The following is a 26,727-nucleotide window of genomic DNA, read 5'->3' as shown; positions in this document are numbered from 1 at the left end:
CGGAAATTTCGTTGATTTTCTTATACAGATTGAAATTATCATGTTGTTTCTGAAGCAGTTCAATTTCAGTACATAAATTTTTCATCCAATTTTCCTTGGCTTCTTTTATTTTTTTCTTGATGATGTTATGTGTTTCTGTATACCTGGCTAGGTCTTTGTTTTTATACATTCTTCTTGTATCAATAAGAGAAAGAATCTCATCTGTCATCCATTCCTGTTGTTTTATATTATTCACATAACCTACTTCTTCAATACTTGTTGTTACGATGGCATTCTTTAAGCTATTCCAAAGAGATTCCACACTTTTATTTTCTTCTATGTTAATCTGTTGTAATCGCAGGTTAAGCTGTGTCTTGGCACTTTTATTTATGTTCGGGTCTTTCAGTTTTTCTACATCAATTTTCTTTTTCTTCTTTTGTGATTTTTTAGCTGATTTTAATCTAAGACGTACTTCTGCAACTATGGGATTGTGGTCTGATGAGATATCTGCTCCAGGATAAGTCTTTGCACTCTTTATACTACTGTGGAATCTTTTATTTATCAGTATATAATCAATTTGATTTCTGACAATAATATGTTGGTTATCTTGAGGCGATTTCCAAGTGTACAGTCTTCTTGGTGGAAGTTTAAACCAGGTATTTGCTATTGTTAGATCTTCTTCCTGAGAGAATTAGACTAGGCGATCTCCTCTGTCATTTCTGGTGCCTAAGCCATGTTCGCCAACAATTTCTCCATCACCCCCTCTTCCCACTTTTGCATTGAAGTCACCCATCACTATGTTTATATCATGTTTCTTTGTTAGGTTTTTAATCTCTTTTAGATGTTCATAAAACTCTTCAACATCTTCTTCACTTTTGTCAGTTGTGGGTGCATAAGCTTGGATGATATTTATGTTAACGGGGTTTCCCTTAAGTTGTAACAGCATTATCCTTTCAGAAAATGGAATCCAATTTATTACTGATTTATTGATTTCTTCATCTACTATTACAGCTACACCATGTCGATGTTTGTTCTCATCATTCCCAGAGTAATACATTGTCATATTATCTTGTTGACACTTTCCAGATCCTGGCCATCTTGTCTCGCAAATTCCCAAAATCTGGATGCCCAGCCTCTTCATTTCTCTTGTGGCATTTCTTAATTTGCCAGCTTCATACAGAGTTCTGACATTCCAAGTTGCAATTTTAAAAGTGGACACCATTTTGAGCCCGGAGATTCTTCGCACCCCTGTCCCATTTAAGGGACGCCGGGAACTTGGGGCCAATTGTAAGGGTTTGCTCGCCATGGTGGTTGTTCTGGAGATAAAGTAGAGCAGTAGTTTCTCCGTTTGCTTTCTGCTCCGCAGTATTACAGATGTACACAATATAATCATATTGCCATCTGCAAATCTCTGATCACAAGCTTTTCCGTCATCATTTGGCTTCAACCTTGTGTCAGTACTGACAATGCTGCTTCCCAATGTCAGGGGAGGTGACCCCAGCAGGTACTTATTTAATGGCGGCACTACTCGCCATGTCACCGAGTTGTCATTGGGCTTTGTGAGGTTTTAAGTGAGACAGAGTTGCCACTTCTGCTCCCCCACGCCCTGATAGCTCAGTCGCTGTTGGTCCACGGCTGCTTATTCGCCAGATTGCTCTGCTTATATCGCAGCTAACCTCCATATCTGAAGGCTGTTCCCCGATCCGCCACCTGGGGACGCACCCGGTAGTAGTCAGCTCTGCCCCGGGGCAGAGCTGACTACTACCGGGTGCGTCCATTACCATATAATAATAATATGATAATTGATAATGTCTCAGATAAATTACATACATATCATTATTACAGACATTTTTTGCACGTTCACACATTATGTATAAAATAATAATTTTTCTATTTTCATCGTACAGAGTATTTACATATTTACAATTAATGCATATTACACCTGATATGCATTAATCTGTACATTATACTATACGCAGTTTAAGGCACATTATTTCTTTTCAATGTTTTTTTCTTTGGATACAAATTCATATACTTTTTGTTTAATATCTGTATCTTCATTATTATTATACACCACTTTGTTATATTATAACAAAGACTGTTCTGTTACATAATTTGCAGTCTTGAGTAGCCTGGTATCTGATGTGATCTCACCAAAGAACCATATGAATTGTTGAAGGGTGTAGGGATGTAGAGAGTTGTTGTGGGTCGTGTTATACAATACGTGTTTCTGTTGTTTCAATGGGTGATGTTGAAGTAATTACTTAGTAATATTATGTAGTTTTTCAGATTTTTAATGCTTAGGATTCTGTGTATTGCCATGTTCTGGTCGGATATTGATTGTTGCATATAAGCGGGTTCAAATCACTGTTGATGCAATTTTCCTATGTAATATTTTTAATTTTCTTAGGTGACTGTTTGATGTGTTTGCATAGACGTTTATACCGCATCTGAGTAGGAGTTCACAGATACCGTGATATAGGAGTTTTTTTTTTATGTTAGATGGAATAATATCTTTTACTTGGAAGAGTTTTTCTGCGATGATGCGGAGTTTGGTATGTAGGTATTCTGTATGTTTTGTCCATTTAAAGTGGCAATCTATGTAAAGACCAAGGTATTTTGCATGTGTTACATTTCGGGACATTGGCAAGTTTTTTGGTTGTTAATGCAGTGGTATGTGTGACAGTGTATCGATAGTGGTGTGGGGCATGATTCTCAGGGTGTGTATTATTAACATCTGTGTTTTAGTGCCGTTGATTATAATTGAGTTTTGGTAGAAGTATGTTGTGATTTCATTTAGGTCTTGTCGTGCTTTGGAGAGAGCCGTGTTGATGTCTGTGTGGATTGCTATTAGTGCGGTGTCATCTGCGTACTGAAATATTTGACTTCTTATGGTCAGGTTATGTACATCGTTAATGTATATGTTGAACAAAGTGAGTGATAATATGGCGCCTTGAGGGACAACGTGTTTTATTTGTATACCCCTACTGTGTCATGCACCTATTTTTGTTACTTGTGTTCTGTTTGAGAGGTAGTTCCTGAACCATCTATGCAGTGTTCCTCTTATACCAATTGAGTATAGTTTGGTGAGTAGTATGTCATGTTCAAGTATATCAAATGCTTTGGTTAAGTCAAGCAGTATAAAGACGGCGTACTTGTTTTTGTCGAAAGCTTTGTTTATTGCGTCGACGATATCTTCTAATAAAGTGATGGTGCTTTTTGTTTTCTGAAAGCCATATTGGTTTTGTGATATTATATTATATCACAAATATTATAGTTCTGTAGATAGTTATATATGATATAACTATCTACAGAACTATCTACTTCTGTAGATAGTTCTGTAGTCTGGTGTGTGTTATCTTTCTAGAATTTTTGAAATGACTGATAGGGTAGCTATTGGTCTGTAGTTCTGAGTACCATTTCTTTTGCCATGTTGTAAAAACTTAATAATAATAATAACAATTATAATTATTATAATTATTATTATTTTTTAAGACTAAATGTTTATTTTTCTTTAATTATTTGGAAATTGTCCACACCTTTTAGAAATCAAAAAGTTTGATTTCTAAAAGGTGATTATTATTATTATTATATATGGTAAAGCCACCCGAAACTTCTACGTACCTGACATAATAAACAAACTGCCATTTGATGACAGAAACCTAGGGACATACAGAGAGCTGAAACAGGCGCTATATAAATATTATAGCGAGAACGACAGTTAGAGAAATTCCTGTTACTCTCTCTCTCTCTCTCCCTCACACACACACACACACACACACACACACACACACACACACACACACACACACACACACACACACACACACACACACACACACACACACACACACACACACACACACACACACACACACACACACACACACACACACACACACACACACACACACACACACACACACACACATAACCTATGACAAACCCCACTACAAGGACACAAACAAACACACCATGTCCAAATCCAATCCTACTTGAAAAAAAAAAAAAAAAGTTAAATTGTGAAATAGCAGTCGAAATCTTCCAAACACATACCAAGAAACAGTAAAATCAACACCCGGATTGCCACTGGTACAGAAACATAACGATGAAATCACCGCCATCTATTATCTTCCTCAGATAAGCTCTGCAAAGCTTCGAGGAAGAAATCAGAAATTCCCCCAAAGAAAAGAAACAAAGAAAATTATTATAGTAATTATTATTATGTTATAATATCATTAATATAATATCACAATGTAATAAGAAAAATAATGTAATAAAACATTATCCTGCCGTGGGCATGGATGTTTGTGATTGTCCTTGGAAATACTAGTGGTGGTGGGCGGCGGTAGATGGCGTTGGTGTAGTTGTTGGTGTGTTGGTGGATTGAGTTGTAGAGCAGGTACCCTCCCTTGATGAGTCTTTGGACTCCCTGGAGGTGTATAATAATAATAATTATTATTATTACTAAAATTATGTAAATAATAAGTTTACATTATACGATAGCGAGAATTAGGAAATATAACATTTTAATTGCATTCGTGTAAATACTGTGTATAATCACTTTCTCAAACTTTGAAAGAAAAAAAAAGTAAACTACAACATGTAATATTATTTAACTTGTGTAAAACTGAACTATATAATTGTAAATTATTACTGTGATTATTTTTTAAAAAATAGTAAAAAACTATGTTATCATCAATATTATTGAAACCTCATTATATGTAGCACTTAGTGCTGAATCTTGTAAAATAATATACTGAATGTTACTCAAGATGATTATTGCATATATGTAAATATTTGAGAGATCAATAATAATAATTTAAAAAATATATTATTATAGGCCTTCCACGATGAGACCTGAGTCCATCTAGGATGTCAACTGCATGAACTTCAGGAATTCAGAAATTCATAAATATCTTGTCATGTCATTTTTTATAGTTCGCAATTTTGCATAATAGGCAAAGCTTTTATTCAATATTAAATATGGATTATAGGATTGGAGAACCGCAAATGTATATTCCTGAAAAATGTGAAATGATCCCATTTGGAATGATAATTATCATTCCAAATGGGATCATTTATAACCTATGGATTATAATCCATAGGGTAGAAACTCTTCATTATTAAGTGCAATGTGTTATTGACAAAAATAGGTGAAACGGGGGGGTGAAAATAGGAAAACAGGTGAAATAGGAGAAAGATGGTAAATATTTGACCAAAGGATGGCGAATATTGTTTTATAAAATCACTGCCATATACAAGAAATATTGAGTTTTTTTTTTTTTTTTCCTGCATGTATAATCAGCGATTGTAAGCGATTAAATCATTCCTGTAAAAGTATTATTATTACTATAAGACACCTCCATGGAGTCCTAGGGCTCATCGCAGGAAACCACTCTGCCTACTACACAAGAATATTGTTTCGTTATGTAACTCATATAACTATGAACAGTTTTGTGGTTATTTCACTGAGGTGGTATAAAATTAATTTTATAGTTTTAAAGCACGTTGTGAAAAAATAAACTATTGCAGTCTTTTCCTAAAAAAACTATGACAATCTCATCATTTAAAATATGTTATGGTAATCTAATGAGAAAATATAGTGCTTGTACCTTGCTGTATTTCGCGGTTTGAAATGTTCATACTGAGGTAACCGCACTTGCTGACTACTGCACTTCTGCAATATCTAGTGCGTCATGTCATTGGCATCATCTGATAGGTGCTTCAAACTGTAGCAGACGGCAAGGAAAATGTGCGCTAAGTCCAGTTAAGAAATATTTTACTTGACTAATGTTTTCACTCTTGTGGTGGCTTCAGCATGTGTTATGTTTGTTGGGCTATGTGTAAGGAATACTTTTTGTTGACGATTTCTAGTATGTAAAGAAGAACGGTGCCAATTTATGAACATATATTTTTATTAGTTTTTTTTCCTCCCTCAAAACCTGTCTGGAATTGGAACACTGTTTCACTATTTCGTTATTTATATGCATTTATTTAGAAAATTTTGTACTATCTTGGTATTTAAATGATGGAGAAGAATAATTCGAAAGAAGAGATTGAAGTAAAACTTAGTTTACCGTACGAATCAAAACAAATTATAAGAAATGGCAGTTCAGAGAGACGAGAATCGGATAATAAAGATGTAGCCAAAGTTCTTGTAATATATACCGGAGGAACCATAGGTATGGTTCGTACACCAAAAGGAGGTAAGTCAACTCTGCCTATACATGATATAACATTTATATATGAATTGCATCCGCATGATTTAATTCTGATTATTCTTAATATTGATAAACATAAGTGCAAGGGTATCTAAATAAATCCGGCTTTTATCGTTGTACATTCGACACATGCTGTCCATATTATGAATTTAACCGTAAGATTCAAGAAAGTTAAGTTAGCTTACTGACCGATGATAGAGCTGTGAACGAAGCAATAAGCCGAAAGTGGAGCTTTTCGACTAATGGAATTCAAACCAGAATAAATAAGTTCACTCAATGCCAATGGCAAACTACAAGCAATGCATTTTTCATCAATAGAAATGCATCATGCCCAAGTTAAAAGTTGTTATATGGAGTTTGTTCAAGTTCATTACATAATGAGCTGCGTACTTCTCTACAGTTAAGAGTTCTATTTAAATACCTCTAATGTACAATACTGCACTGACAATGCAGTACTGCTAGCAGATATTAACAAGACCCCCTCATTTTCAACTCTCATAAACCATACAAATGAAATAAGATATGTTATGGGTGAATTTTTGTTTATCCTTCTGAAATTTCCGAATTTAAAACTTATACTCTTAATCACTGACTTTGGGCCTCTTCAACTTAATGGAGCCTGTAAAAAAAAAATTAGTCTTAATGAAAAACAAACAAACAAAAGCTTTAGCTTGATGGTTAAGTTTATAAAAAGGAAGAACAGGGAATATATATATATATATATTTTTTATTATTATTTTGTACCAAGTGTTTGCTCTTGAAAATATAAAACTTATTAAATAATCAATAGCTCGCAAGAATACAAATCTGCATGGATTTTCATGGTATTATGTGATGTAAAAGATACATTTTTCAGTAACCTATAAGTTTGCCATTTCTTAGTACTTTTGATTAATAGTTTTACTTGCCTGAGATCTGTTTTGAACTTTTGGTTCTCATCAGAGAGACTAGGATTTAGAACTTCTTAGTAAGCTCACACTTGAAACAATTTTTATTCTGTAAAGTATTGGTGAGAGCCTCTGTAGCTTGGTCAAAATAGATGAAGCCCTTTGGTCGGAAAGACCTGGGTTCGATTCCCGTCAGTGATGAGGAATCTTTATCTGGTCTTTTTTTGACAAAAGGTGAGTTAGCCGGTCTCATATGGAGGTAGGGGTTATTTTCACCCGGAAACTCTTTTTGTCCCCCAGAACCAGGCAAACCGACCCGTGAACACACACACACACACACACACGGATTTACAGTCATGAATATTGAAATATTACTATGGAAATGGAAAAAAACAACCAGTTATAATTTTTCGATGTTCTCCTCATCCAGTCACCTTCAAATACTCTTACGACTACAGTTTACAGGAAACCAACGTTCGCAGTTCGGTATTCTTAAAGAATCAGCCCATCATCCTTGTCAAAAAACAGGAATCATAAAATGTCTAATCAGAAGAGCCAAAACTAATTGTTCTACTTCTAATTTTCTACAGAAAGAACTTTCTACTATCCAACAATACATGAAACTCGATGGCTTTTCCGAAAAGAGTACACATCTTCTTGATTCTTATAATCCACTACTAAACAACAAAGATTCAATATGTCGAGTTCCAATTCCATACATCTCCGGGATTTCAGAACCTATCTCAAGAATTCTGAAGAAATATGAGTTAACAGCTACGTATTCACCTATTAACAAATTATCTTCCCATTTTCCTTCTCCTAAAGACAAATGCTCAACTATGTCTCTTCCTAGAGTTTATCAAATTCCCTGCAACTGTGATCTCCCCTATTTTGGACAAACTGGACGCTCTCTTGAAAAAAGAATCCAAGAACATCATTCCTCCATTCATCACAACAAACCTGAAAAATCTGAATTGGCTCAGCACGGGATTGAAACTAACCACAACATCCTTTGGTCAAAAACTCGCCTCTTACATAGATCCTGCTATAAATTTGAATGTTTATTCAAAGAAAGCATAGAGGGATTACTCCATTGTCCTAACCTGAATCAGAATGACTGTATATCTGTGTCAAAAATCTGGAAAAGCCTAATCAGGATAACTCATTAATTCATATTAATTTTATGTTATTTAATATTATTAATTAATATCTTTATTTCAATCATGTCTCTGCTTAATAATATTCCCTTTAATACTTAGTGATATAACATCACGTGGCTTGTTCTATTTTTAAATGATCTATTGTTAGTATTCCACCTTGTATTTCTTAAAACTGTTCTTGTAGTGCCACTGAAGATGGTCTGCAATTTTCAGACCGAAATATTTGGCTAATTAAATATCTTTCTTGTGTGTTTGCCCTTAGAGGATGCAGCAGAAGAGTGATGAACTGGCAGTATTAATTCATTGTAAGTGCCTCATTAGGAGTGGGGAACTCAATCCGTTCTAAGAGATGGATGAGAAGAATAGGATAGGAAAGTATTGATATGTAAATAATAGTTAATGTAGTACTCCTTCATATGTGAAATAAATTTATCTTCAAAAAAGTTTCTCTCACTTTCTTTGGCTGAAGTGATTTTGGCATTGTTTCTTAAAATGCCTGTTGTAACATTTCATATAGCCCTATGGCAATTTTATCAAGTATGAAGTAAAACTTAATGTTTATATGTTTCACATTATGATGAAGTGAAAAATGCTTGTACTTTGACATCAGGAGATGTAGCAAAATATCTTACACTGCTGCTGCTTCAACACTGTTTTTGTTTCCTTACATAAAATTTGTCCTCAAGTTTTTGAGCAATGTAATGTGACAGTCTGATTGAAGAAATGTCATTATCATTGTTTCTATTCAGATAGTTCAGATTTTGAGAAATGTTTATTTAAAGAACTAAAAAAATTTATCTTATCTTATTTGCATTTTTTTTTTTTTCATGTAAAAACAATATCAAAACTTTGAATATATATACAATTTATAGAACTTTGATAAATTCATTTATGTGTATGTATTTTCATCCTTATATCAGTATATGCACCTGAGCCAGGAATTATGGAACAAAAATTAAGAAAATATCCGCAACTTAATGATGAAGAATATGCACAAACATATTTTGCAGCTGAAAAAAATGCACCGCTTATTTTGCCGTAAGTATGTAAATGATTTTATGATTAAAATTTGATGATGATTGTAAAATTGGAGAAGTCAAAAAAAGTTTAATCACCCAGTTAATAGCAACAAGAAAATAAACATGCTCTTGCCACTCTCCATGCAAAGAAGCTACGTCTTTCTTTCTTACTTACTCACTACTTCCATTCACAACTTCCAGGATTGATCCCTGGTTCTTGTTCCTTCTCTTTATTCTACAAAGAGGAAGTGTCCATCGCAAATACGTGTTTTGACCATATTGTCCCATCATCTCTTATATTATATTACTGCAGATTATTATATTCCTTCGGTTTGTGTTTGTAACTGATGTTCCACAGTCTTAGCATAATTTTTGTTACTCACATTTGTATTCACTCAGATTTCTTCATCGCCCTTCAAATGCATTCAAACAGATCTAAATGCAGCAGTCCAGATGCTCCCTGATCAGGGCCTTGCAAAGCAGAACTACCTCTCTTATCTTAGATTCGATGCCTTTCTGAAAAATGCAGCAATTCTCTGGTTTGCCTTCATATCCTTCAAAATATGTTCCCTGAGCTTCATATTTTTATCTATATCCATATTCAAATGCATGTAACCAGATCTAAATACATCATCCGTTCAAGTTGCATCCATTCGAAGATACGGTCATGATCCCATAAGGGAATAAATAAAATTTTTGACTATACTTTTGAACAAGATGCAAACGAGCATGAAGTAAAAAGGTTTCTATTTATCAACGATGCATCATGTGCAATGGCAACAGCACATTCTGCGGCAACCTCCCTCGGCAGCCAGCACTTGTCTTCAACAGTTCCTCTGTTGATTTTATGTTTGAGAAATAGGTTATTTGTGCATTTATAGTTAAGTATTTCGTGATATTTTCTGAAACATCACCTTTACACGCCCAATCAAAAAACCTAATGAAGAATCACAGAAAAAGAGGCGAGCAATTGATCTTGAAACGAAGTTGCAAGTTATAAAACATCATGAAGCTGGTAAGCCCATTAATGTAATCGCACATGACTTCCAATAGTGTCATTCTACAGTGATGACCATTTTGAAAAATAGGGATAAAATCGTAGAGGCTGTGAAAGGGTCTGTTTCCATTAAATCGACGATAGCGACGAAGCTATGACAAGGTTCTCTCGGTGATATGGATAAGCTACTTGCATCATGGTTAGAGGGCCTAAACCAAAAGCACATACCCCTTAGCACCATGACCATAACCACCAAGGCATTAAGTCTCTTCAACATGTTGAAGGAGAAAGTAGGACCCGATTACGACTACAAATTCACCACTTCTGGTTGGTTCATGGGATTCAAGCAGCGTTTAGCACTGCATAATGTGAAAATATATGGTGAATCTTCAAGTGCCGATGAGAAAGCTGCCAAGGAATTTGTGCAGACATTGGATAAAATTATTACCGAGGAAAATTATTTGAATGAGAGCTCCTTGTTTTGGAAAAAAAAAATGCCCGAGCAAACATTCATCCACAAAAAGCTAAAATCTATGCCTGGTTTTAAAGTTCTTAAAGACCGTTTACGATTCTGTTAGGGGATAATGTGGCTGGATATAAACTAAAACCATTTATGATATGGCACAGTGAAAATCCATGAGCCTTCAAAAACATTATGAAGCATACTCTTCCAGTTCATTATCGGAGCAATAAGAAGTCGTGGATGACTCGGATGCCTTAATCAACTGTCATGCGAGTGAAATGGAACGCTATTGTGTGAAAGAAAATGTAGAATTTAAAATTTTATTAATTCTACATAATGCTCCAAGTCATCCACTTTACATCGGCGATCTTCACCCCAAGTTCAAGGTTATGTTTCTCCCTCCAAACACTACTTCATTGATCCAACTTGCAGTGTTTAAAGCTTATTATCTATGGAGAACTTTTTCACAAGTCATTTTTGCCACTGAAGGAAAAGACCAGACTCTCACGCATTTCTTAAAAATATTTCCGTGGCTTGGAACGAAGTGACCTCTCAATGTATGAGTGGCATATGGAAAAAGACATTAACAAGGTTTGTGCACAATTTTGGAAATTTTGAAAAGTATGAAGACCTTTGTAAATTAAGTGAAGAAATAGTGGACCTGGCAAATAATGTCAGTCTCAAAGTGAATGATGACGATATAGTTCAACTCATAGTAAGTGTCCCTGAAGAGTTGACCAACAAAGAATTGGTCGAACTGGAGGAACAACATGTTAAGAGAAAGAACGAGAAAAGAAAGAGGGAAAAGGGAAACAAGAAGAGGTAGTTGAACAATTTACAGTGAAGGGTCTTGCAAAAATGTTTTCTGCAGTTAGTGATGTTCTTATAATGGCCGAAGACATGGACCCCAAAGTTGAACACTACTTATTAGTAGAAAGGAAAGTACATGATGTGTTTGCTTGCCATAAACAAGTTTATAATGAAAAAAGAAGAGGAATAAGCAAAGCACATCAGATATTTTCATCAGAGAAACAAAGGTTACACCCAAAAAGCTGCAGCCTGGTCCTTCACATAGGGAAGGTAATGAAGATTTGGGTGATTATTCTCCTGTTTTATAGTGGCAGTAATGCAGAGTACAATTTTATAAGGGGTTTAAAAATTAAAATGATAATTATACTTATTACGGTTAAGTCCCTGTCCCTTATAACTCTGTTGATTTAATGTATTGACTTACATCAGACCAACTTACGTCCTGCAGGATGGAATGGAACCTCAACGTAAGTCGAGGGATGACTGTACAGCAATCCAATTGCTGTCTGATCAGAACTTTCAACAGCAGTACTAACACCTCTCTTATCTTATCTTTGATGTCTTTCTGAATAATGCAGCAATCCTCTGAATTGCCTCCACATCCTTCAAATTATGTTTCCCTGAGTTTCATATTTTTATATAAACCCAAGATACTTTGTTTCTTTCATTAATATAGTTTCATCAATAAAGCATGCAACCTCTCATCAGGGCTTGCATAATTCGAAACTTTACACTGGGCTATATTAAACTGGCATCCTCCCTCATTCACTTACTTTTACAGCTTATTTAAAATCTTCTTGAAAAAAAAATAAAAACATCGGCACTCTTACAGTTGAAAACAATTGAATATTTCCTTGCAGTCTAGTGAAAATATCATTAAACAGTAACAGTCGCAGAACTCTGTAGAACTCCACTTATGGTCTTTTCTCCCCCCCCCCTTCTAGATATCACCCTACCCATACACAACTCTGATATTTGTCAGATACCCAATTCAGTCCACTAAGCTTATTAAACCCATATGTTGCAACTGCAGTACTGCACTATAATTTTATGAATTTTGAAGAAGTATTTTTCAAAATTCATAAAATTATAGTATATTCCTTTCCATTATCAAATATCTTGTTACATAAGGCAGCCAGGTTACTGAAACATGAGCTACCTTTAATAAATCCATGTTAATTATGATATTTCATTTTTCTTTCCAATTATGCATAATCTTGCTTTCTTACTAATGTTTTCAAAATCTCAATAGCCACAGAAGTAATACAAACTGGTTGCATAGGGTAATGCGCCATTTTACTTCCACTTGTATTCAGTGTCACTATCTCTCTCCTTCCACTCTTTAGGAAACTCTTCAAGTTGCTAGACTTTCATTAAACAGCCAGATTAATGGCACTGTCATTTCCTTAACATATTCTCTTAAACCTGGTAATGAAACATCATACAGTCTTACTAGCATTTAGAATACTTGGCATTCTTAGCACTCCTGTTCATTCACTTCTAATACTTTATCCCTCCTGATGCTCCTTAGAATTAAATCAAATATCCAAATAAAATTATCATTGAACAGCTCTAATATGTCAAAATCCATCTGGAATGTCACTTGACCACCACTACGTAGCAAATCATTCTCCTACTGGCTGCATAATGGAAAAACTTAGGATTTTCCTTAGATCATTGTACTAATCTCCTCTCTTATTCTAATTTTTCTTCTTTATTATATTCATGTTGCCATTTCCATCCTTTTGCAGAACCATTTCTTTGCGCTACCCCTAAACACCTCCCCAAATGGGTAGTGGGCCCATTGATGAAGTTTTCTTCCTAGCAGAGTGCTGAGGAGTGGTGTCTAAGGGAGACTGTAACATATTTCTCGAACAGGTCCCTCTGCCTAAAACCCGAACGCGTCCCTTGGTAACCCGTGCAACGGATGATACGGTATGAACATTTTTTGATGGCCTGATCATGTTACAGTGTTTGATAATGTCCTGTTAGCACAAGACGAAATGACATAGAAAGATAGGAAAGATTCCCCTCGAAGCAGCTATACCGCGTGAAATGGGAGACATTGGAAAATGAGGCTGTGAGGAAGAATTTTGCAGATGACATTTCCTCCAGGTTCAAAGAGATCCCCAAGCATACTGCAGATGTTGAGGAGGAATGGAAGCTGTTCAAAACAGCTGTCACTGCCTCTGCATTCTCATGGTGTGGCAGAAAGCGGCTCGGCGTGGCAACGGGCAGTGAGAAATGGACACCTTGGTGGAACCAAGAAGTCCGAAAAACTGTCCGGGCAAAAAAGGAGTCCTACCTAACATGGCTTAGAGTCAGGTCACCTGAGATGCGTTTGCGGTATGCTGAGGCACGAAAAGCTGCTGCTAAGGCAGTAAAGACAACAAAGCAGAAGGCTTGGAAATCCTTTGGAGAAAGATTAGACTCATCCTATGCATATGCAAACAAAGTATTCTGGCAGACCATCCGCTGCCTTCGAGGGAGGAAATCGTGCACAGCAAGGGCAATTAAGGCCTCTGATGGTGCACTTTTAACAACTGAGAAGGATATCCTCCACAGATGGAGAGAATACTTTGAGAGCCTTCTTAATCCGGGTGGCCCAGCAGTTGTGGACATCCAAGAGGTGCAGATTGGGCAATGACTAGTCTCATAGCAGAAGAGGTCCATTTAGCAATAAACTTGCTAAAATCGGGCAAGGCTGCTGGTGATGATGAAATTTGGCCCGAAATGCTAAAAGCCTTAAATCGAGACGGTGTTCTTTGGCTTACTCGAGTGTGTCAGGCTGCTTGGATATCTGGGCGAGTACTAAAGCAATGGCAGACAGGCATAATAATACCAGTCTTTAAGAAGGGAGACCAGAAGGATTGCAGTAACTATCGTGGCATCTCTCTGCTCAGCCTGCCTGGGAAAGTGTATATGCTAAGTGCTTGGAAAGATGGTGCAGGAGCATAGTTGAGTCAAAGTTCCAGGAAGAACAATGTGGCTTTTGTCCTGGTAGAAGCACAACTGACCAAATCTTCACTTTAAGGCAAGTCTTTGAGAAATCTTGGGAATATGCCAAGAATATCTACACATGTTTTGTGGACTTGGAGAAGGCATATGACCGGGTTCCTCGGGATAAGCTTTGGCAAATAGTACAGGAGTATGGAGTGGATGGTCAACTATTAGCTGCCATCAAGTCCCTGTATGATTGATTGCAGAAGGATTGCAGTAACTATCGTGGCATCTCTCTGCTCAGCCTGCCTGGGAAAGTGTATATGCTAAGTGCTTGGAAAGATGGTGCAGGAGCATAGGTGAGTCAAAGTTCCAGGAAGAACAATGTGGCTTTTGTCCTGGTAGAAGCACAACTGACCAAATCTTCACTTTAAGGCAAGTCTTTGAGAAATCTTGGGAATATGCCAAGAATATCTACACATGTTTTGTGGACTTGGAGAAGGCATATGACCGGGTTCCTCGGGATAAGCTTTGGCAAATAGTACAGGAGTATGGAGTGGATGGTCAACTATTAGCTGCCATCAAGTCCCTGTATGAATGCCCAGAGTTTTGCGTCAGGGTAAACAGCACAAAGTCTGAACCTTTCACAGTCTCCTTTGGCCTCTGCCAAGGGTGTGTTCTGTCACCCCTCCTTTTCATAATATTTATGGACTGAATTGATAGGCAGTGAGTGTGTCAGAATTGGAAAATGTAGCATTGGACGTCTGCTTTTTGCAGATGACCTAGTTCTGCTTAGCTCTTCCACAGATGACCTCCAGCGGACCCTGGATAGGTTTGTAACTGTTTGTGCAGATGCCGGAATGAAGATCAGTGTGGCCAAAACTGAAACATTTGTGGTCTCAAGACAACCATCCCAGTGCACTCTAAATGTAAGTGGAGTCCCAATGAGGCAGGTGGAGAAGTTTAAATACCTTGGGTCCATATTCACGAATGATGGAAAATGGAACATAGAGCTAGATACTCGAATTGGCTTAGCAAGCTCAATATTGCGGGAGCTTGGCCGTTCGGTAGTATTGAAGCAGGAGTTAAGCCAGAAGGCAAAGTTAGCTGTCTTCAATACAGTCTATGTCCCCATCCTCACCTATGGTCATGAGAGTTGGGTAATGACCGAAAAAATGCGGACATGAATCCAAGCGGCTGACACGAGGTTCCTTCGAGGGGTTGCGGGGCTGACAAAACTCGACAGAGTCAGAAGCTCTGCAATTCGGGAAACCCTCAATACCCAACCGCTGCTTCTCCGTGTTGAGAGATCACAGTTACATTGGTACGGGCACCTGGTCAGAATGCCACAAGAGAGGCTCCCTCAGCAGGCCCTCTTTGCCAAGCCAGAGGGTGGGAGGCCACGTGGAAGGCCAAGGACTCGCTGGATAGATTACATCCAAAACCTTGGGTGGACACGTTTGGGAATCCCACCAGAACACCTGAGCTTGGTGGCAGAGGATCGTGACCATTGGAAGTTCCTCTTGCAGCTGTTGCCTCCACAACCCAATCCAATTAGGAAGAGTGGGCCTTGAAGATGTATGTATATTCGTGTCACTTTCCTAGTTTGAGTCTTATATTCCTCCATCTCTTTCTCTCTCTCTCTCTCTCTCTCTTTATTCATTTTTCCATAATCTTGCTTTCTTCTGCAGTTCATGTTTGATTTCTGTAATAATCCATTTTTTGCAAATTTCCCTTTCTAATCAATTCCTTTCTCCTTGATATTTTGTGCCTGTTCACCTCCTAATTAAGGAACCATATGGTCACTCTCACTAACTGGGCACAAAGCTTACAGATCTCGGTCACAATCAGATGCTGTGATCAGATCTAAAATCAGGATTTTAGGTATTCTTCCTCCTTCACATGCTGCTTGAAATATTTGTCCCTAAAGAATTCCAGAAATTCAGTTCCCTTATTAATATATGCTGTTTCTTCTGTTTAGTTTATATTACCATAGTTAAAATCTGCCATAACAATCATGTCTTTTCCACTTGCAAAAACTGCTTTATCTAAACATTTTTTGCTCATCCCTCTGTTTGGCATATTGCAATATCCCATTATAGAGCCTGGCTTCTTATCACTATTTAAATTGAAACAAATGCTAATTTGCTTCAATTTAGTGAAGTATCTTCATGACTGGGCTACTTGTATATAGAAGCTAATGCCATCACATCAGTTGTATTAGTATCCCATAATGCAAAGCACATATTCTTTGGGGGTGTGTATAATGCTATGCATCATAGAAAGCATCACTACCCAGATTGATTTTGATCTTTATTGAGGTCTTGTCACTGGGAGCAAGACCCAACTGAGATAGCAAATATAAATTAAAGATGCCAAGAAACCAATATATATTATTGGTTTCATCATTTATCCAGGTGTAAGCAAACAACATTTGCACTTCATGACAGGGCAACTCGTAAAGGCCGAAACTAGTCTGGATAGTAGCCCTTCTCATAATGCATAGCATTATACATATCTGTAAGGATATGTGCATTGCATTATGGGATAGATACTAAGGTAATTGATATGAAGTCATTAGCCTCTATATTACTCTATATACAAGTTGCCCTGTCATGAATTTACTTCATGCGCAAACTTTGCTTACACTTGTATAAAGGATGAAACCAAGAATATAATTTCTTGGCATCTTTAATTTATAGTATAACCAAGTGGAAAAACTTTCAACATCTATCTCTAATCCAGAGTATTTTAATAATAAGGTGTGACATCTTTTGGCAATATGATTTCTGTGTTACTTCAACCTTGGTGTCACTTCTGGGTATGGCTCCCACTGATGAGACCTCAAATAAAAGATGACACCAAGGATATAATTTCTTGGCATCTTTCATTTATAAAATAACCTAGATATTAAAGTTGAAGTAATGTAAAAATCATATATTTCCTGTACACAAAAAGGTAAAGTGAAAAAAACTTTCAACATCTATCTCTGATCCCAAGTAATTTAATAATAAGGTGATACAACGCGCGGTTAGCCTAGTGCACTTCGCAACCATATGCCTAGGGAAGGAGTGTCCTAGGTTCGATTCCCGTCGGTGACGTGAGGAGCTGAAGGATCTTCCTCAGCCATAGCCAAGTTAGCCAGTCTTGGGCGTGGACAGCAGGGTTTTTTCCCCAGTTTATTCTGGGGTTTTTCATCCCACAATGCAGGCAAACTGGCCTTGAGAACTCAACACTACAGGCCATAGGATACACCGGGGCATAAGGCTGACCACCTTATCCTGTAAACGGAGTGAGGTCCGATGATCAACGGACCCTCGACACCGCAAGGTAAAAGAGGGTATAAGGAAGGAAGGTGATAATACAACTTTTCACTACTTGTATATAGGAAATATGTGTTTTCTGCATTACTTCAACTTTGGTATCCCTTCTGTGTCTGACTCCCACTGATGATGCCTCAATAAAAGTCGAAACCAATCTAGGTAGTGGCCTTTCCCATAATGCATAGCATCATATACACTCCAAAGGATGTGTGTCTTTGCATTATGGAATATTAAGGCAATTGATCTGAAGTCATTAGTCTGTATATACAAGTAACCAAGTTGCAAAGATACTTCACGTGCAAATTTTGTTTGCTTGCACTCAGATAAAGGATTAAACCAAGAATGTAATTTCTTGACATCTATAACTTAGTATAACCAAGTGAAAAAACTTTTGACAAGTATTTAAATTAAGGAGATATTTAATCCCACATTAATTCAAAGCTGAATAAGAAAACTCTAAGATAGAAATCAAAGAGTTTCATGCCGAATATTGCAAACTATAAAAGTTCGGCAAGTTCAAGCGTGAGCAAACACCTGGGTGGTACAATACTGGGCAACTCGTTGTAAAAGTGGATAAAGCTAGAATTGCTATTCTTAGTATTTGCCCTAATGTAAAACTCATCCCCTAGGAGATGTATGTTGTTTTACATTAAGGGAGATAGGTCACTACCCAGATCGGTTTCAACCTTTATTGAGGTCTCATCAGTGAGTAGGTAGACCACATAATACCAAGATTATAGTGATAATAGCTTTAATACTTTACAGTACGAGTTGTCAAAACGGTACGCAGATAAATTAATGAAATAAAGAGCCAAAAGGCTTCACTTCGGCGATGTTAAAATTATTTAAATTAAGGGGATATATTCCCTTAATTTAAATAATTTTAACATCGCCGAAGTGAAGCCTTTTGGCTCTTTATTTCATTAACTTTGGACAATCCATATATCCACCTGTATCTTGGTTTACCTCTGGGTCTTTTTCCTGCCATCCTACCAAAGAAAACTTGTTTTGCTAACCTTTCTTCTGCCATTCTGTTTAAGTGTCTATATCAGCTGAGATTAGCATTCAGGAATGTGTTAGCAGAGCTTGTTAAGTGTTTTCATAATATCTTCATTTTTTAATATGATATTGCCATCGATACCATCTGTTCACTCCTCCTAAATATTTTTCAGAACTCTGATATATGTGGTCTCCAGTCTTCAATTAAGTGTTTTATTTCTAACACAGCTCTCTGATCCATAAGTTAAAATTGGTTTGAACACTATCTGGTGTACAGCTAGTTTAGTGTTTTGATTAATCTCTCTCTTATTCCATGTAAACTTATTCATCTGACTTTCTACCATATCAGCTTTGGTAATTCTGCTGTCTATTTCCAAATTTAATTTTCCATCTTCACTAAAAATTGTGCGTAAATAACTGAATTGTTTTACTTGTTCTATAGGTTCTCCATTCACGATGCAGTTGATGTTTTCAATGTTTCTGCTTATTTTCGATGTCTTTGTCTTTTAAATCCCTATTTTCATACCAAATTTATTACAGCAGTTATTCAATTTGGTCAGGGAATCCTGCAGACTTGTCCTGGATTTATTTAGGAGTATAACATCTGCATAAAGTAAAGAGCCTGAGATTAACATTTCCAATTTTGATATCAGGTTTAATATCACTTTCTTTCATAATGCGATCTATATAGGTGATGATCAACAGTGGAGATAATGTGCATAGTTATCTCACATCTTTTAACATCAAACTATCTTCCTATACCTCCTTCAATATTAACTGTTTAATATTGAAGGAGGTATTTACAACTAAAATATAGGCTATGTATTACTCAATATAATGTCCCATTTACAGCCATAGTTATATGGTGTGAAGCTGTTCTAAACATTAATTATGTAATGTTTTGAACAGCATTTCTCTTAGCACTTGTAATCTGCATTTTACAGATCTGCAAAACTTAAATACAGATCCTTTTTTTATATTCCCATGATTTCTCAACTATTTGTTTTAAAGCAAAAATCTGATCCTGACAATCTCTTTGGCCTGAACCCAGCTTGTTCTTCTCCAAGATTCCCTTCTACAGTTTTTTCGTATCTTTTTTTTGCGTATACTTACATAAATCTTTCCAGGAACGCTCAGTAGAGAAATTCCTCTATAATAATAATTATTATTATTATCTTAACACCCCATGGAGATACAGACTCATCTAGGAGGTCCCTTTTGTTATACACACAGCTCAATACCGTGCCTTAAACACATTCAAATTCTCTGCAGACACCACACTCACAGGCAATGCATTCACAACACTCAATGCAAAAAACCTGCTTCTCACTCTCCTGCTCCCACTCTCCTTATACAGCTTCCAGGGATGACCTCTTGTTCTCATCCAATCTCCCACCATTTTATGAAGAACCTCTTAAACATTAATTGTATAACAACCTGTTACCAACTTGTCTCTATCATATCACCCCTCTTCCTCTTATCTACTAGACTCTTCATATTGCACTGTCTCAACCTTTCTTCATATTCAACATTCCAGAGATCAGACTCTATTTTAGTCAGTTGCTCTGGACCTTCTCTAACATATCATTCTTTTGAAAACCCAGGTGAAAAAATCTGTGCACAGTAGTTAATATGTGGCCTAATCAGAGTCTTATACAACAGAACCAGAATCTCCTTACTTCTCCAAGTCAGTCCGGTGAATCATTGCCAGAATTCATTGTGTTGTCTTAACAATTTTAATACTATATCTTCTAAATTTTAGATCCCTATCTATCATCATGCCAAGATTATTTCCCCAACCTTCAACAATATATTCCCAAGAAGAGTAAATTCTATATCTCATTTTTGTCTTCCAAATTTTAAAACCTTACATTTCACAACATTTAATTGGTATCCCCACTCTTGTACCCATTCACTCAGTCTATTCAAGTCTTCTTGTAAGGCCACAATATCTGCTCTACTCCTCATAGTTTGTCCCAACTTTGCATCATCTGCAAGCAACTGTATATCCCCATTCAAATCTTTCAAAATATCAGCAATAGCTCTAAAACAGACCCCTGAGGTGCACCACTAGTGACTTTCCTCTTTTGGGATATTGTTCCACCATACACAACTTGTTGATTCCTATCAGACAGCCATTGCTAATATAATACACTAGTCTAATATCCTATCCCATCCACTCTAGTTTGCAGGGGCAAATGCTGGTCTTGAATTGCTCTTGCTCTTGTTATCATTCAGGGAATGAGAGGTGTGATTGAAGTCTGATTAGCAGAATAATGAATTACTGACCATTTAAAGCTATGTACAGGTAACCCTCGTATAACGCAGATGTTAGGTTCCGCAGAAATTCCCCATTATATAAAGCGCGTTATGTGAGTCTCAGATCACATAGAAAAAGTAGGGTTATGTTCCAAAATCGTTTTTTTTTTTTAAATTATATAAACAACAATGACAATATCCAACAAAAAAAAAATTTTTATTTAATTCAGGTAATTCATGTAAGTTAAGAAAATATATAAACTATGAAACAAATACATAGTATAAAAATTACAAATTGTACTTAAACTTCATTGCACATAATGTATAAATGTTTTAGGCAAAATAAAATAGTGCATATTTTAATCTTTCATAGCACGAGGATTTGAGGATTGGTTAATAAACACTGGTTTTGTCATGTAATCACCTGATGCATTACTACAAAACAGTAGAGTAATTCTATCTTTGGAAACTTTGAATCCAGTAGCTGATCTTTCATTTTTCGAAATATAGGTGCGTTTTTGCACTTTTTTCCAATATAATCCAGATTCATCCGCATTGAATACCTGGTCTGCACTATAAATGTTTATAAACTTTGAGAGTTTTTTTGTTTAAGATTTCCATCCATAGAAATTTTCCTTTGAGGTGCAATCATCTATCGAAATCATTAGAGATTTTTCCATTTAGAATATCGCGTACACGAGCAATGTGCTTTGCACTTATCGTTGACCCAGCAATAAACACTTTCTTGGATTTTATGTTTCATTTTGTTTGATTGTTCGAATTGTTGATTCATTTAAATTCAAAGTCCCTGCAAAAACTCCTGGTTTTTCTCCATTTTTCCATTTAGAATATCGCGTACACGAGCAACGTGCTTTGCACTTATCGTTGACCCAGCAATAAACACTTTCTCGGATTTTATGTTCATTTTGTTTGATTGTTCGAATTCTTGATTCATTTAAATTCAAAGTTCCTGCAAAAAATCCTGGTTTTTCTCCATTTTTCAACCGATCCAAGATTTTGAATATTTTTCTTCGAGAGAAATTAATTTTGTTTTCAATGTTGGTTTTTCCCTTTTGTTGCAGTTTGTGGCCTTTACTATAAAAATAATTTTTTACACAAAAAAGCAAGCATTACATATTGTATGTAACTCACCAGAAAATAGTGCTCAGCTTGAGATGAAGACACTTATGATTTTTAATGCACTTTCCTGGCAGAAACGAGGACAATTTTCAACAATATATGTTTTATACGGTAAACAATTGAGGTATATGCGTGCTAAAGGGTATTTCTCCTAATATAAATTCACTACTTATAAGGATTACGAGGGTTACCTGTATTTAGAAATTTATGTACATTTAATCATACAAATACAACATTTATTTTACAAATGATATTCTATCTTTTTCAATTTAGCTACTTGAATACAAATTCTACCCTACAGTTCTTTATGAACTGGTCAATAGCATCGTCATAAAAAGTTGGTTGTAACTTAATTTTCCCACGCAACATGCACACTTGTAAAGCCTGGCTGAAGCTCACTGGCTAGAGCTACTTTGACTGCGTATGGTCCGTGCTTAAGCAACAGGGTGAGATGATGTGGATGGAGCGGAAATGGCTATGTGAGTGCATGAAATCACAGTGCTGAAGTGAGGACCTGGATGCTCCCACAACTGAGCAAGCCAAGGTAGCTTGACTAGCGTCAGCCTTCAATACACAACGCAAAGCTCAATTATTGCCGCACAAGCTTAAAGCGTCTTCTGTCTACAAAAATAAAAGCCTAAATGGAATGCTTATAAATGCATGCATTTATTAAGAAATAAATATTACTTCTTTCTCAGTTAATGAGCTTGCATAGCAAGCATGAAGAATTCACCACTGCTAGTTTGACTGTTAACTTATCATGCAGTAATTTATCAAAAGCCTTTGCAAAGTCTAAGTATACTACTGTATACCCATCTCCCACATCCAAAGCTGCTGTCACCTTATTACAATAATAAGTACATTACTAAAACATGACTTCCCTTTGTTGTTGTTGACCATTGTTGTTAACCCAATTTTGGATCCTGATTGTCGCCAGCTTTTGATTGGCCTATAATTTGATGCTTAAATTCTGTCACTTCCTTTATGAAGCAGTACAACATTGCCTTTCTTCCACTCCTTTGGAACTTGACCCACTTTTTAAAGATTTAATTTTAATATAAATTTAAGATTTATATTAAACAAATATATCAAGGCAGATATCAAATCTCTGGCACATTCCTTCAAAATATGTGGTGATATTGATCAATTCCCAGAGCCTTGTTTATATCAAGTTTGCTTAATTCCCCATATACGTTTTTCCTCACTCACAGTCAGTCTCTCCTTCTCATCATTCATTGCTTTCAATCTCTCAATGATGTCACATTCACAAGGATCAAACATCTTTATGAGGATATAGTTGAGATATTAAATATCTCAACTATATCCTTTGCAGCAGTTATCCTCATACTATTTTCTCTAATAAATATTATCCTACCATAATCTTTTTTTTTTTTTTGTTGCTACATCTTGAAAGAACTTCCTAGGTTTTTTTTGACTTCATTGGCTAACTGCTGCTCATACTGAACCTCATATCCTTACCGATCGAGTCATTCTTCTTGCCTGTTTGTATTCCTCATAGAATTGATTATTATCACTCCTCTTATGATGACTCCATAATGCCCCTTTTTTCTCTATTGCATATGTAATCTCTTCATTCAACCATTTCACACCTATTTATTTAACCTTTTGACCTTAGAATACAATTAGACATTGCTTCTACTAGATAGTTCTTGAATATCATCCAAGCAGCATTAATCTTACCACCCAACCCAACTCCTCATCCCATGCTTTAGCTTCAAGCTGTCTCCTGAGCTTCTCAAAATCGCCAGCCTTATACTTCCACATATCCCCCTTTTCTCACAGAAGTCCTCGCATGGTTGGCAACCATCCAGGTATAATAACATCCTGTGATGAGATGATCGTCAATATCCTCAATCCTTGTGTGCCCTCTGTTGCATACTACCTGAGGTAGTTGTCTCTCAAAAACTCACTCATTTTCTTTACTTCCGGTTGCTATCTTGTCATCTCAATCTGTATTGCCATAATTAAAATCACCTTTTTTCCATTTGCTTGGCTAATTTGCTTATACATTTCCTGGTCACCTCCCTCCACATTACCAGGTCTATAGCAACATAAGTATTTCATTCTATTCCCCTCTATCTCACACCATATTGCTTCAAAACCACTGCCACTATTTCCCCCTTGCATATCTACCTTGTATAGACATAATTATTTTTCTGTAGTTAATAGCACTCCACCTCCCTTTGTACCCTTTCTGTCTTCACAAAATACATCATACCCATCCATCTCTATTCCTGTCATGATATTCATCCTCATCCAAACATGTCTCACTTATTTCAACAATTATTAGGCTAACGAATTCAATCAATGCAACCATTTAATTTTCCTGATACTTCTAGCATTTGTATGCAAGCATAACAGCTCATTCCTGGATCTATAACAAGCTTCATTCATACCACTCATTAGATGCGACTTTTCTATATTTTCCTCAAGCCATTTCTTTTTCTCCCTACTCATCCCAGAGCCTTCTTCAAACCCTACATCCCAGATCATCCCCATCCCTTTTTAGTCTAGACTCCTGCTATCCACTTTCTTAATTCATAAGCACCAATTCAATCTCCCCATCTTTACTCTCCTGCTAACCATTCAATGCAGTCCATCACTTTTGTACAGTTCAATTCATCCTTCAAACTCATTCCACACATTAAAAGCCTGCACCGCTTTTTTTCACACATTTCTGCTAACATATCATTCATAATTCTTGATCTCTGCCTCATCTCATCACCGTCATACCTGGGCAACATGCTGACTACCTTTCCTATCACTATTATATTTTATCCTTCTGAACAACCTCCTGATATCCAATCTTACATTTTTCTTGTTCCCAGTCAAGTCATTTGTTCCTACTACCACTAAAAACTCCTTTGCTTGCTTACTCCTCATTCAACGCCTCAATCACTTTATTCCTTTTACCTTTCGAAAAACAAACCTTGTGTATCTTCTCATTTGCCACACCTCTAATAATCAAATCACCTTACAATGCCACTTGTGGGTTTTTTTGTTGCTTTTTTTTCATACTGACATCATTTGCTTGCATCTTTTTCACTCTTTCATACATATTTCCACTTCTCTTCATTTCATTCTGCATCTGCCTCATCTCTTGCCACATCTTCACTAGCTCACTTGTTAGTGAAGATGTGGCACTTGTTTGCTGTTTACCCTGCTCACCACCTTACCATGAACTGCACTCTGTTTTCAACATCATTATCACCCACCTTATTGTCAATCGAATTTTTTTTTTCTTCTTGCTATCACTTCCACACACTCTCTGAACATTCACACAACAGTTATGATGCCATGTTCCCTACTCATATTTAAACTCATTTAAACTTATTCTGCAATGAAACAGAGATTGAAGCAGAGGTTGCTAGGTTTATTACTTCTAAACTCATATTTAAAAAGCCTTATGATCCATCAGAATATCACATTTCCTATATACCCACACTAATTCTTTTCTCTTATTCAGCTTCTCTACATAAATATCTGCAACATCTTCCCATGCAGACATACTAGCAGGTAACCAAAAAAGTTTGTGTGGTTTTTGGTAGACTTCACTGCAATTACTTGTTTTATTTTCTAGTGGTTTGACGAGCACATTTTATGTGTATCATAAGGCACAGATATTTGTCAGTCACTCGGTGCACTCTTACTTGGTGTGCACTCTTTTTCTGTGACATTAAACCCTTTTAAAATGTCAGTTGAACCTGGTGTGATTCGGGCTTGTTTGCTTTATGAATTTAAACTTGGTTTGAAGGCTTTAGAAGCATCCTGCAAAATATGTGTGGCATTTGAAAAGATGCGGTAGCAGAACGTGCTATGTAGAAATAGTTTAAAAAATTTGTTTCTGGTGATGAATCACTTGAAGATGCACCACATTCAGGAAGACCCTCCATTATTAATAATGAAGAATTATGTGCCACTGTTGAAAATAATTCAAAATTAACATGTCAAGAACAGTTTGTTTACACTTGCATCAACTTGGAAAATCATGGAAGCTAAACAAATGGGTCCCACATACATTATCAGATGACAATAAATTTCAAAGCTATCAATTTGTTCTTTATTTCTTTCACATCATAAAAATGATCCGTTTTTGGATTATTTGCTCATTTGTGATGAAAAATGGATCTTATACTCTAACAGGAAGCAAACTTATCATTGGTTGTCACCAAACAATCCAGTACTGCACACTTCAAAAGCACTGCTTCATCCCCAGAAGACTATGCTTTGTGTGTGTGTGTGGTGGACTGCAGCCGGTATTGTCCACTGAGTTTCTCGCTGCAGGCCAAAAATTTCGGCTGAGATCTACTTGATGTAACTCAAGTGTGTACAGGATGTGTTACTTCAGAAACAGCTAGGACTAACTAGTTAATCGGAAGAAAGTGCTATTCTTACAGGACAGCGCAAAACCTCGTACTGCAAAACTTACCTGTGAGAAGATTTCTGCTTTAGGATGGGAGATACTACATTATCCTCCATATTCTCCTGACATTTCTCCAAGCGATT

At 36.4% G+C, this 26,727-nt stretch overlaps 1 protein-coding gene across 3 annotated transcripts in view; it reads left to right on the top strand.

Moving 5' to 3' along the window:
• The first annotated feature begins 5,727 nt into the window (after positions 1-5,727).
• Positions 5,728-26,727, top strand: part of LOC150102481 (L-asparaginase-like) — a 284,609-nt gene continuing 263,609 nt past the window's right edge. For all 3 annotated transcript variants that reach the window (XR_016548905.1, XM_090398649.1, XM_090398648.1), the window contains exons 1-2: positions 5,728-6,188; positions 9,171-9,288. Coding sequence is in view for 2 of the 3 variants with exons in the window: in XM_090398649.1 (XP_090254775.1) it covers positions 6,008-6,188; positions 9,171-9,288 (299 nt within the window). In the remaining variant the exon portion in view is untranslated. The remainder of the gene's footprint in view (positions 6,189-9,170; positions 9,289-26,727) is intronic.

The sequence above is a fragment of the Typopeltis vanoorti genome, chromosome 10, assembly GCF_054136105.1.
Source record: "Typopeltis vanoorti isolate ZY-2024b chromosome 10, IOZ_Tvanoo_1.0, whole genome shotgun sequence".
NCBI lineage: Eukaryota > Metazoa > Arthropoda > Arachnida > Uropygi > Thelyphonidae > Typopeltis > Typopeltis vanoorti.
The sequence above is the reverse complement of the archived record's forward strand: the minus strand, read 5'-3'. Positions and strand labels throughout refer to the sequence as shown.